Consider the following 12,733-nt stretch of genomic DNA (forward strand, 5'->3'; position numbering starts at 1 on the left):
TCAGAAAAGTCGGGTCGTGCATAGCTCCAGAACCGCCATGTTGACGAGGAAGCTCCCGTTTGCATCGTCCAGGGACAGTGGCGCCAGGAAAAGCTCACCGGTGAGGAGCGACCTTTTCTTTTTGACGCCCATATCCTTCAGATCTGCCGTAGGCTTGGTGGCCGTGATCTCGATCCCGATCTCCGCGAGCTCGCTGGCACCGACGGAAATCGATATCTTCTCCGCTTTTTTATGAACATCCGGCTCGGCCGGCGTCTCGGTAGTGCTTCCTACGATGTAGCAGGAGCTCGAGAAGATGCGGCGGCGTGTAGCTGTCGTCCCATGCAAGAGGGTTCTTGTCTACGAGCGGTACGGTGGGCTGCATGGTGGCCTTCCATTCCGTGGTGAACCGCACCAGGTCCGGGGGCGTCGGCATGAAGCGCATCAGCTCTTGGACCACCACCCATGGGAGCTGGTTCTCGAGCAGCGCGATGTCGTAGCTGATGCTGGTGCAGTTGGAGCTGAAAGCATCCTTCAGCAGCGGATCCACCGCCTCGTCCACCCAATGCAGCAGGAACTGCAGCAGGAAGCAGCCGTCGTAGAACATCATGGGGTTGAAGTCGTCGTCGCCGAGAGCCCGCCCCTTGTCCTCGTCGTAGTGGCTGCGGGCCTCGTCCGCCACCGCGCACACCGCCCCGTACACCTCCTCGACCAAGCGGCCCGAGTCGTTGATGAAGTGCCAGGCGGCCACGTGCTTGGTGCTCTCCATCTGCCGGAGGGCCGGGGTCCGGCCGTGGTGGTAAGGGCCGATGGCCACCACCTTGGGGAAGGCGTTTTTTTTTGTTTTTTTTTTTTGCGACTGGAAAGAGAGCTTTATTAATTAAAGAATAATTGTACAATCACCTGCTAGATAGCACTTAAGAGCATCACGAGGCCCCGCAACCACAAGTCGGTGCGTTGCTCCACACTTGACAGATTAGCAAGGCTATCTGCAGTTCTATTCTGCAAACGATCAATGTGCCTAGAGACAAACTCCCTTTCTCTCAACAGCTCCTTAGTCTCATTTACCAGATGACTTACTCCCGACCTATCTGTCTCTGGACTGTCCAAAACCTTTACCAGGGATACACAATCAGTCTGAATAACAAGAGGCAGTGTTGACTGCAAGAGCGCCGTAGTAACGCCTTCCCGAGCGGCCACACACTCCGCTTCGTAAGCACTCGAGCAGTGTGGTATAAACCAACACGCCGACATGATGTATTCTCCTCTACTGTTTCTCGCCACCATAGCTGCTCCCGCCGTGTGTGATTCCGCATCAAAGGAGCCGTCTACGGATACTGCTATCCATCCCTCAGGGGGTGGCGGCCATGGGCCTAGCTCCTGAATACTCTTTCCGCGTTGTGGCCGAGCTTCCGACCCCTCCTGTCTTATGACTTCTTTTCCTTTCAGCATTTCATAGCCTTTACTGAGTTTTATCTGATTTAGTGAGACCATATAGCTTTGCAAAAAATCCCCCATGCTTGGAGGGAACAGGTGGATCTTCGTCTCCGTCTTGTCACGTTCCTCCTGAAGTGATTGTGCTGCTTGCTTGAACACTTGAACCGCGTAGTGATGATCAATACTCTCCTCAACCAGCTTCAGCTGCTGCCGTCCGGTAGAGCCATCCACCGGACCACTGTGGCTGGCAGGAGCAGCAACTGTCATCTCCAAAGGGACGCCGGGAACCCATACATTTGGATCGATGGCCGGCCTCCCCTCCCAATAATAATCAGCCACGGCCAGCTGATAGTCGTAAGGTGCTTCCCTGTTTTAGCAAACTAAGAGTAACTACTAGATGGATGCTATTGCTACAACAAAAATTACACTGCTGGTTTCAGAATAGAAACATGTACAAATGTCCTAGAAGAGACTGAAAAGAGAATACATGAGTTGAGAATCAAGATTACATCGGTTATCGTATGCATGCATGAGAAGATGTCGCTCCTCTTTATATAGACCAACCTATACGCCGACGGCCGAGAAACAGGCAGCCGGCCTTCACATGCATGACTCACATCAACCAAGCAACCATAATGTATGCGTATTGCCATAACAGAGGTAGGGAGCTTTTCAACTTTTCTCAACATGCAACACAACCGGGAAGAAACTTCCAATTTTTTGATGATTATCTCATTTTTAATGTACTTCGCCTTCGTAATGCCACTTGTAAAGTTGCTTTCAACTCCGGTCTACTATGTTACAAGAAACCAACACCTCGATCAAAGCGCTTTTAGGGCATCTCCAACAGCTGTAAGATAGGTGTTGGTAAATTTGCCACTTACTCCCTCCGTCCTTTAAAAAGTGTACTTTCAACTTCTTGGAAAGTCAAACTTTTTTATGTTTGACCGTGTTTATATAATAATACATCAAAATTTATGCCATCAAATTAGTAGCATTAGATTCGTGATAAAATATACTTTCATCATATACCTATTTGATTTCACAAACATTGATATATTTTTGCACAAACTCGGTCAAACTTTGAGATAGTTTGACCCTCCAACAAAGTTGAAAGTACATTCTTTAAAGGACGGAGGGAGTAGGACATAGCGATGATGTGGCATGTAATAAATATGGAGCGAGAGCAAAGTTGTATGTAGAATAACCAACAACCTTTGCACAAGCTCCAATGTGAAATAGAGAACAATCACATTTATTTTCTCATTATCTATTGAATAGCTTAGATACAACCTATTGAAGTATTCGTATGATAGCTCGTTGGTTGATGACATGGACATTTTACCAACAAGACTAACATACAATCTATTGGAGATGCCCTTATACCGCAACGGGCAACGTGTTAGAGCATCTCCAGCCGCTCCCCCAACAAGGCCCCCCAGGCGATTTTTCGGCCGCCGGCGCCAAAAATCGGCCCAGTCACACCCCAGGGGCCCTTTTTTCGCCGGCTCGGGCCGAAATTGGCGCCGGCGGACCCAACCCGAACCCGGCGCGCTGGGGGGGCGCTCGGGGGCGCCGGGCGAATCGTTTTTGGCGCGAAAGCGCCGCGGGCCAGCCGCGTCAGCGACACCGCCCGCCTCGTCTTCTCCCGACGCCTCGGTTTCCCGCGGGAAATCAATGGCAAGGCTGCCGCAGGTCAGCTTTGCCATTGATTCCTCACGGGCGGCGCGTTCACGGGGCGGCGCGCCGACGCCTCCCCTCCCTCACCGATGCCGAGCTCTCCCTCCCCCGGTACGCCGCCGACAACCACGCGGCTTGGGCGGCGTACTTCGAGTGCCGCCAGCAGCGGCGGCTGGCGTCCACCAACGGGGCCCCGGTGGTCGGCGGCGTGAAGAACAGCGAGGGGCGCCACCTGTGGTGGGGCGCCCCCGGCCGCACACTTGAGGGCGTGCTGACGCACCTCGAGGGCGGCAACAACCCGCCGTTGGCGTACCCCCCGGCGAGGGCGGCCGCCCCGGCGCACCGCCGACGCGACGGGCAATGGGCGCCAAGGAGGTTCGGCGCGTCCTCCTCCTCTTCCTCCTCCCGCTCCTCCTCCCACTCCTCCGGCACTCCGACGCTGCTCGGCGTCAAGGCCGAGCCTGGCATCGTCATCAACGAGGGCGGCCGGCGCGCCTCCTCGTCGGCTCCTCCTCCGCGCTTCGTCAAGCCAAAGACGGAGCCGGGGCTCGCGCCGGTGAAGACGGAGCCGGGGCTCGCGCCGGTGAAGACGGAGCACGGCGAGGTCGAGCTCGACGACGACGCGGCCCTTGAATGGGCACGCCAGGACTCCATCAAGATGGCGACGGAGCGCCAGCGCGCCGCCCTGCGGCGCTTCGAGCAGCGCCGCCGAGGCCGCGACGAAGGAGGAGTCGTCATCATCGACGACAGCGACGACGACGACGACGCGCCGCCGCCGCCACCAGCCGGGGAGGGGTCCAGCAGGGGCGCCCGAGTCAAGGAGGAGAAGGCCGACGATGGCGGCGACGACGGCGACTTCTCGGCCTTCAGCAAATTTTTTTATTAGTTTTTATATGTAATGGCGACTACTCGACTTAAATCCGCGAATATAAGCCCAAATTTGCCGAAATTTGGCGTGTTTTAGCCAAACTTTACGTAAATTTGCTACACAATTTTTTTTCCCGCGCCTGGGGCCGGCCCTGGGGCGGCGGCTGGGGGCCAACTCGCCCCAGGCCCATTTTTTTCGCCGGGTCACCCCAGGCGGCGATTTTAGGCGCCCCCGGGGGGGCCAACGGCTGGAGATGCTCTTAGGTTCCAGGTCAGTCTCTGCTGGCACAGTTTAGCCAAGAACACAGCTCATTAGTTAGTGTTATTACATTAATTTGAACACGTGTACTAGCAGACCGACGTTCCGCGAACTCGGCACACAATGAGGACGAGCAACGTGATCTTTTATTTTTGCGAGGTAGGAGCAACGTGATCTATAACTTTGTTAATCGCTTCCAAGTTGGTGGGGTGCTTGTTGCGTCTGAGCTATTCGGCATTTGATCGAGCTGCAATGGATGTATGCTTCATAACTTTTTTTTTCTTAACTTTCCAACAAAGATGAGCCAGCAGTAAGGCCTTCGATGTATTCCAAAATAAAAAGCACGATCTTTATGCATGCTGAGTAGTGTGACTTTCCTTTTGCGCGTTCGTAATTGTGCACTCACGCATTTGCGCACTCGACCTCACGTTTGCACATGCATGCCGCTGAGCCAAAGCGGGTGGCCAACTAGTCTCTGTAAGAGATTTTTTTTTTTAGTATAACTCCAACTTATTTTACAGCATAACTTTGCATATGAAACCGTCCTTGCTAAGTATACTGCCGAGGATGTGAAGAGTGCAGTTGCATAGGAGACCTTAAAGCTCCGGGCCTGGATGGGTTACAGACGTTTTTTTATAAAAAATATTGGCATATTTTTAGAGATGAGATCGCACATGAGGTTCTTCATGCAATCTATTCGGTGGTGTGATCTAATAGCATCTCCAACAGTCGCACAAAAATTCCATGCCCTAAAATAGTTTTAGTGCGCCACTGTAGCACTTTTAGTGTGCCAGACCGAACATTGGTTTAGCAGATGCCCAAAAACGCGCGTCCAAAAAACCACGCAGTGTAAACTGTGAAGCGCGCGCAACCGGCACCTCAAATTTGCAGCTTTTGATAGCGTTTTTCAGCGCGCGCCCAGCCCTTTTTGCGCCCGCATTATTTTACAACTTCTGCTGGAGCTGTACAGCGCCCAAAAAACCCAAATTTTAGCGGGCGGAGCAGTGAGCATCTCCAACAGAGGCGCTATATAAGCCGCGCACTGGAAAAGATGCCTATATAGCACACGTGAGACCAAAAACAGCGCTCCAGTAGAAGCTGTAAAATAGAGCACGCACAAAAATAAAGCTGTAAATTTAGCGCACGCGGGCTGTGGGGCTGCAAATTTGGGGTGCCGGCTTGTGCAGGTGGGCTACTACATGTGGGGCCGCCGGGTTGGGCGCCGTGTTTTTGTGCGTCTGGTAAACCTCCCGCGTGCAAAAACACTATTTCAGCGCTGCAAAACTTTTTTTAGCGCACCGCGCTACCGCGCGTCTGTTGGAGATGCTCTAAAGAGTGGGTCGATGCAACTGCGGTGCTGATCCCGAAGATTGATACACACCAGGAACCACCAAGATGCTACAGCGGAGCACCGCCGCGGTAGGGGGCGATGTACCTGACAGAGAGCAGCAAAGAGGCAAGAGGGTCGGAAGAGGCGCCCCACCGCCACCGCGGGTAGGCCGGCTGCCCACCAATAGCAACCACGAGTGGAGCACAGAGGATGGCGATGTAACTTGTAAGTGGTGGTTAAAAACATCAATTGTTGTTATTCGACATACACTGACCTCGTTTACTCCTTGGTGGTGTCCTCCTCCTCGTCTGAATCCTCGAGGTAGTTGAAGCAGTGGTCCCTGGTATCCTCCTCGGGACGACAAGCGAGGAGGGCGAACTTCCGCTCCTCCTCCTCGTCGCTGGAATAGGAATGACATCACAATCCTATGTTTTTCATATTCCTGTGTTTTTAGATTTTTGTGAATCAGAGAGGCCCTAAACCAAAAATTCTACTCCCATTGACAAGCGGTATTAGTGGATATCAGGATATGGCCCCTTGGATCATTTGGACAGATGGCTTGCAATGTTTAGTATGCATCCTAAAAGATCTTACCGAACATTACACAATTTTGCAACAGCCAAAAGACGCAGCTCACTAAAGACAACTAAGAAGCAAGCGGCAGACGCTCAACCTCCAGTCCTCACCTGCCGGATGACGATCGTAGGTTAGACAACATAATTGAGCTATTACTTGCCCACTGAAATAGAATGGTAGAATAACTCTAGTAAAAAAGACATAAGTACACACAGAAGTAACATTAGAAAGAGAACAGTTGCAAGTACAAATAAAATGGTTGTTTTTTAGACGGAGGGCTCAAAAGGAGCCCGGCTTTGAATTAGCAAAGTCATCAACCAGACAGGAACTACAACGACCAATAACCAACAAGTAGAGAAATAAAATAGCAGATACATGGTGCTTACAGACATCTCATAGGCCACGACCTAACAAGAAAACTAAAGAAAGAGTGAAACACCGCTTGCGTCGTTGACCACACAAGGCTAGGGCGAGACTCAACCGCCCTTGGGACGCGATCAAGGCTACCCTAGAAAGAACACCTAGGCTATAATCAATCTATTTTTGCCGCCCAGAAGGATCTCTGCCTCTCTTCCTGGCTCGAAGGATGCCGCACTGTCTGCAATGACATAAGTTCACCCTAGAACACGGATGAGCGAGCAGGGCGCCCGGGGGGAGCCAACTGGACCGCCACTGCACAAATTGAGCTCCACACTAGACCAAGCTATTGCCCAAGGCATCGCCACAAAGTAGAAGCAAGCTGCCAAGCGAAGACAGCTAATCAAAGAAGACACGACAAAGGAAGAACAACAAACACGTTGCGGAATAAACCTGATATGATCCACTGTAGCCATAGAGGGGAACCACATCCCCTCTCGCCTAGGCTCGACGGCGATGACCTTCTGGCCAATAGGGAAGTAGCAGATATAGAGATGTTTGGCGTGTCGGCTCTGCGGCAGCACATAGTCAATCCAAACAACCAAAGATGTACTACCAACAACCACCATGACCACCTCAACTCGACACCTCTAAAGGTTTACGAGGTGCGCCTCTAGGTAGGGAACGGCGCTGGAGCGTCGCCGTCACCCCAAATAAAACCAAGGTTTTCACCCAATCAGCAAGGGTGGTGGGTGAGGAAGGGGACCTCAACAACACTTCCATGAAGTAGTGCGGGCCCGCGGCATTGTTATCATTGTGGCTGCCATCAACAGCCAAGGGTTTCCCCCGGACTCGAGTTCCCTAGCACCTCCCTCCGACCATCAACCGGTATCTGCGATCCTAGGCACCAGGGTGACCAAATCTGATGAGAAGATGAGAAAAGAAGGTTAGAAGCTGGACTCCTCAGAAAGACGCATGTCTGACGGGGCACCTGGACTTCCCTGACTCCAACCACCGGCTCCTCCCCACCCACGCGGGCCGAAGAGAACTGGTGGAGCACCCGCATCAGCCTCCTGCCGCAGGGACAGCGCTGCCATCTCCCTCTGGATTTCCGCCCCAGCCTCCATATTCCCCCACAGCACCACCAAGATGACAGGAAGACTGTCGATTTAGTCACTCAGCCAGCCACACCACCTTGAACATCACCCCCGAAGGTAAGGTGGATCTGCATCTGCAACGTGAAATGGGATCCGGGGGCACCAGCCAACTCTCAACGAGAACGGCCGCACCTCGTGACGTCCCCCGGGTAGAGCAGCAACCCCTCCCGAGTCAGATCCAAAAGGAACCACCGCCAGGGGTTTTGCTAGAGCACCCCAGGGTTGAGGACCTAGGAAGTGTTGCGCACCAACCGAAGAGTAGCACGCGAAGAACTTTCGGTCACCGTCGTCCTCGTCGCGCGTGAGCTTGCCAGTGCTCACTCTCATGTCGGCGGGTATCTGAGATGGGGACAGGGATCCAGTGACTGGCCTCTGCCAAGTCACGCCGTAACTGACAGGAAGCCGGTCCTTGGATGAAGGTTGGACAGGCCAGATTGAACACTGTAGATAAAATATTGTAGATGACACTGTTGCACGAATCGCTGTAGCGACATACTGTGGACGAGTTTCTGTAGACCGAGTATTGTAGCTTAGTCACTGTTCACAATCTCTGTCCACAGATTCTTGATCGAATGGTGTGAAGAGGAGGGCAAGTCATCGTACTGTTCATTGGTGACTGGTGACTAGCAAATCACTGGATCTCAGTCCCTGAGATGGGGAAGGAGGGCCTGGCAGCGCTAGGTCTCATCTCCTCCCGTGTCACGCCAAGAGGAGTAGCGTTGCGGAAGCGAAGTGTATTTCAAGGCATCCAAGTAGGATGGTTAAGTAGCCTGAATTTGGGAAGGACATGAAGAATTTGGAAAGAGTGTTAGGGCATCTTCAACGCCGGTGCCCAGAACGGACACACTTTTTGACTAGTCCACGGATAGTGATGTGGGAGCCAACCATCCAACCATGTCCGCATATAGTTGAAAGCAAATTTGAACAAAATGAACAGATTTCATGCAATACTGATGATTTTCATTTAAACCAGACCAAATTCATTACATTTTTTACATATTTCAACTAAACCAAAGTGTCTGGCATATTTTAACCTAGTCTAAATCTTCGACAGCGTCCGCGAGCCCCGGAAAGCTTCCGGCCTCCACTGCCTTGTTGTTCCCTTCCTTTGTGTCTATGTGCGGTGACCGTGAGCCCCGGGAAGTGAAGGTGAGGTCACCGAAGAGGAACAATAGGACATGGGACACGAACTGGACCACATGGGACACGAGTCTCGTGGCGCCAATGTGGGCCAGACCGTGTCCCATGAGGCCAATGACACTCAGCTGATGGTGGACACGTCTAAGGCTGCTGTGCAAGCATTGCATGCGGCCGCATGGAGCACCTACTACTCCTCGGCGAAGTTTGGGTTCTCCATCTTCATGGCCACCTCGCTTGCGAACTTGTCGTGTATCTGGCCCTCCGCAAGCCGATGCTCATCGAGAAGACGGGGGTTGTAGTGCTGCTCCACCTCCACTTGCCTGAACGCCCACACCAACTATGGTGCTAGCTGCACCTCCGACGTGATGGTGTTGAAATGTGTCTGCGTCTGCTCCATGGTGAAGCCGGAATGGACCGGCGCGGGCAGTGGCTCTGGCTCATTGTCGGAGGCATCCTCCATCATCAGGTAGTCGTCAGAGACCTCTAGCGAGCTCATCAGTATGTCATCCTCTATCCGTCGTGCCCGGCGGCCCTGCCAGTCGGCCGAAAGGACGGCTATTTCTATCTTTTTCTCCATCATGAGGCTAGCCCATAATGCGCTAGAGCTCGTGGTCATGGCGAAGGTGGTGCAGTGAGGAGGAGCGGGAGCAGTGGTGGTGTGGTGTGGATCGTGTCGGCATGGTCAGGTATAAATAGTGGGCTTCGTCCAGGCCAAGCGATAGTTATTTGAATGAGGGCATCGGAGTGGCTTTCTCGACCGGCACGCCTTTTTAATGACGCGATAGTTATTTGAATGAGGGCGTCGGAGTGGCTTTCTTGACCGACATGCCTTTTTAATGACAGTAGATGAACGGGCAGCCCGTTTGAATGCATAGCTAGTCGTCATGTCCCGTCCAGTCTCGTCGCTATGGCATTGAACAGGCGCGGAGACCGAGATGCGGGCGCCGCGCATGTTCAATGTGGGAGCCATTGAGAGGTCGTGTCTGCTCTGCTCGAGCATGAATGTGGCGTTGGCGCTTTCTGGCAGTGTTGACCGGCATGAATGCGCGGCTACCGCTTCGTGTGGGAGAGGGCTCGGACACGGGAGAGGTTTGTGGGTGGGTTCGGGGTGTCCGTCGTGTACGTGGCAGCGGTCCGGACGCCCGCAAAGCCCCCTTGTTTGCTCTGATTTGCAAGGAAACAGACATCCGGACTGATCCGTGGACGAATGTTGTACTACGTTGGGTGGCAAATAGCGTCTGAACCACCTGTTTCAGACCGATGTGGGTGGCTTAGTGGTCAGCGTTGGAGATGCCCTTAGTACGAGCACTCATCAATGATTGCAGCTGGGAAGTGTACCTACCATATGCTTTCTAAGATGAGATTCCTAAACAAACTTCAGTTTGCTATTGATCGCAAAAAAAAGTTCAGTTTGTGATCAGGAGTGACTATGCTAATGAATGCTCAATTGCTAGTAAACCTCTTACTAAGAGACATCAAAGATCACACACCGTGGACCATCAGAAGCAGTGTACATGAAAACTCAAACTATACATTCTTTAGAAAATAGCAAATCATCAACTAAATGGCCCACTGAACATCAAACTGGGCGCCAGTGCCCCTCTACAAGCAAAATCAGGAGGCTTGAAAGTGATAAGGAAGCAGTTGCTGGTCAACCAAGGAAGACTTGAACGCGGACGGCGAGGAGCAAGATGGTGATGAGGGCGAAGTAGATGACGGCGTGGATGAGCATGGAGATGCCGCTGGTCTGGAAGCCGCCGAAGTCCATGATCCTGCCCTTGCCGGGGATCTGGAACAGCAGCCCCGGCGAGAGGAGGATGAATAGGGCCAGCCCGACGAACACCGGGGCCCAGTCCGCCATGTTCTGGCTATCTACCACCTCTCTGATTGATACTCCTGATCTGTGACTGTGATAGTTGGACCAGTGGGGAGTGGAAGGAGTGTGAGGCCACGAGGTGGTGAGGCCGTGTATATGTCGCCTTTAGGTGATGGACATGACTGGGACACGAAGCAATTGGGGAGGTGGGTGGGTGGGAAGCACATGCTGATCTCATGTGATGGTGCTGATGATGATCATGGTGCGGGGGGTTTTCTCTCTGAAAATAGGCTTTCGCCCCATTTTATAAATAAAGCACAAACAAAAATACACGTCCGAACAATACAATGTAGCGTAGAGGCCCTCTTACAAAGCAGATCCTGGAATAACTGGTGAAACTATGCCACTACACACCCTAGAACACCTATAAGATCCACGACAATGCCCTCGGGAGGAGGAACAGCGCTAAGCGTCGCTGTTGTCGAGTCCGAGATGAACAAGGGCTTTCACCCGGAACCCTGGCATGGAGAAGAGAACTGCAACGACATCCTCGAGAAGAAAGCGACACCACGGGTGCCACCGCCGTCGGCGCCAAAGTGTGGAGCTTTCGCTCAGCGGCTCACCCGTTCCGCCATGAGGTACCTAGGACAACGGCAATGAGTACAGGCCTCCAAATTCGGATCTGGGTGTCGCTACTGCCAATGACAGAGAGCGAGTTCAAGCCGCCCGCCATTATACCCCTCGCCGCCCAGGTGCCGGCGGCCAAGAGGCCTAACCACCACCGCCGACATGATGACCGCTAAAGAGCAAACCATGCAGACCGCCATACCCAAGGCCGTGGAGGGTTTTCTCTAGTGTGCTGCCATTGATATCACACAAATGTTTGTGTGGTTTGTTACTTTATTCCAAGTTTAGCTGCTCGTTATGTGGTTCATATACAAAGTTGGTCGTGTGACTAATCTGTACTCGGATATATTGAGACATGTTGTGCAGCAATGGATACTTCCCAGCTTTTGGTCTCAACTTCCCAACAAAACAGTGCCGATATGGCCTTTGATATACTCCATGTCAAGAAAAATAAGAAGCTCTATGCATGTTGGGGTGTGCTGTGTGCATCCATGCATGCCTTCTCGAATGAAAAAGGTTTCTTCTATGCTTCATTTGTAGTTGGTTACTTTAGCAGCTAGCTAACTAATATCCTTGCATGTTTCACCGACAAAAAAAACATTTCAAGATAAGTGTAAAACAAGTAGCAATAGTTGTATTGATCAACCGGTAATTCAATAACTTTCCTTTGCATTTAAATAATGCTTTAGAATCTATCAACGAAATTGCGTTAATAATGTTCTAATTTAGGGCTCTTTGATTCAAAGGAATTTCATTGGATTTTCATAGGAATTTTTTCTATGTTAGTCATTTGATTCATAGGATTGAATCTCATAGGAATTGTTCCTAAGGATTCATGTGTAGTACATTTCATAGGAAATTTAGCATCCACTCCTACCTCTTTTTACATTATTCCTTTGTTTTTTTCTGTGGCATCAAACACTCTCTACTAATCTTGCAGGATTCAAGTGGTCATGCCATTCCAATCCTGTATTTTTCCTATTCCTACGTTTTGAGAATACTACAAATCGAAGAGGGCCTTAATCTTAATGAAATGATCAGGCCTCGGTTGTATTCCTGTTATGGCAAGTATTCCTTATAGATTTTCCAAGAATTTATGTATGTATTCTATGCAAAAAGTTGGTGTTTTCCCTTCTTTTGCAAGTCTTATAGAAAACTTTGACATGTGATGTCCAATGGAAGATTTGAAAACAATGAGTGAAATGCAGCTCAAATTCAGCAAAATTAATCTTTCAGCAGCAAAAGAACTCACTAAGGATAATCTTCTGAGGCGAAGATGGGTCGGCAGCCCTCGATGTTGTTTTTGTGTCCGGGATGAAACAATACAACATCTCTTCATTTACTGCCCCCTAGCCAAGATCCTATAGCGCATGATTCATATAGCCTTTAACATTAGACCTCCAACTAGCATTGCCATGTTGTTTGGGACATGGCTAACTGGTGTGGACCCAATTACTGTGGGACGTATTCGGATAGGAATATGCGCATTACTATGGGCTATATGGAAC

General features: G+C 51.3%; 1 protein-coding gene and 1 pseudogene across 1 annotated transcript; both read right to left on the reverse strand.

The window, feature by feature from the left end:
- LOC109773479 (uncharacterized) lies at positions 1-7,114 on the reverse strand (annotated as a pseudogene).
- A 3,163-nt stretch (positions 7,115-10,277) lies between these two features.
- LOC109773507 (uncharacterized) lies at positions 10,278-10,786 on the reverse strand. The gene has a single exon (XM_020332200.3). It carries the CDS (start codon positions 10,641-10,643, stop codon positions 10,434-10,436), a length of 210 nt encoding a protein of 69 aa, XP_020187789.1. The 5' UTR covers positions 10,644-10,786; the 3' UTR covers positions 10,278-10,433.
- Between the last annotated feature and the right edge of the window lie 1,947 nt (positions 10,787-12,733).

This window comes from Aegilops tauschii, chromosome 2, assembly GCF_002575655.3.
Source record: "Aegilops tauschii subsp. strangulata cultivar AL8/78 chromosome 2, Aet v6.0, whole genome shotgun sequence".
In the NCBI taxonomy this organism is placed as follows: Eukaryota; Viridiplantae; Streptophyta; class Magnoliopsida; order Poales; family Poaceae; genus Aegilops; species Aegilops tauschii.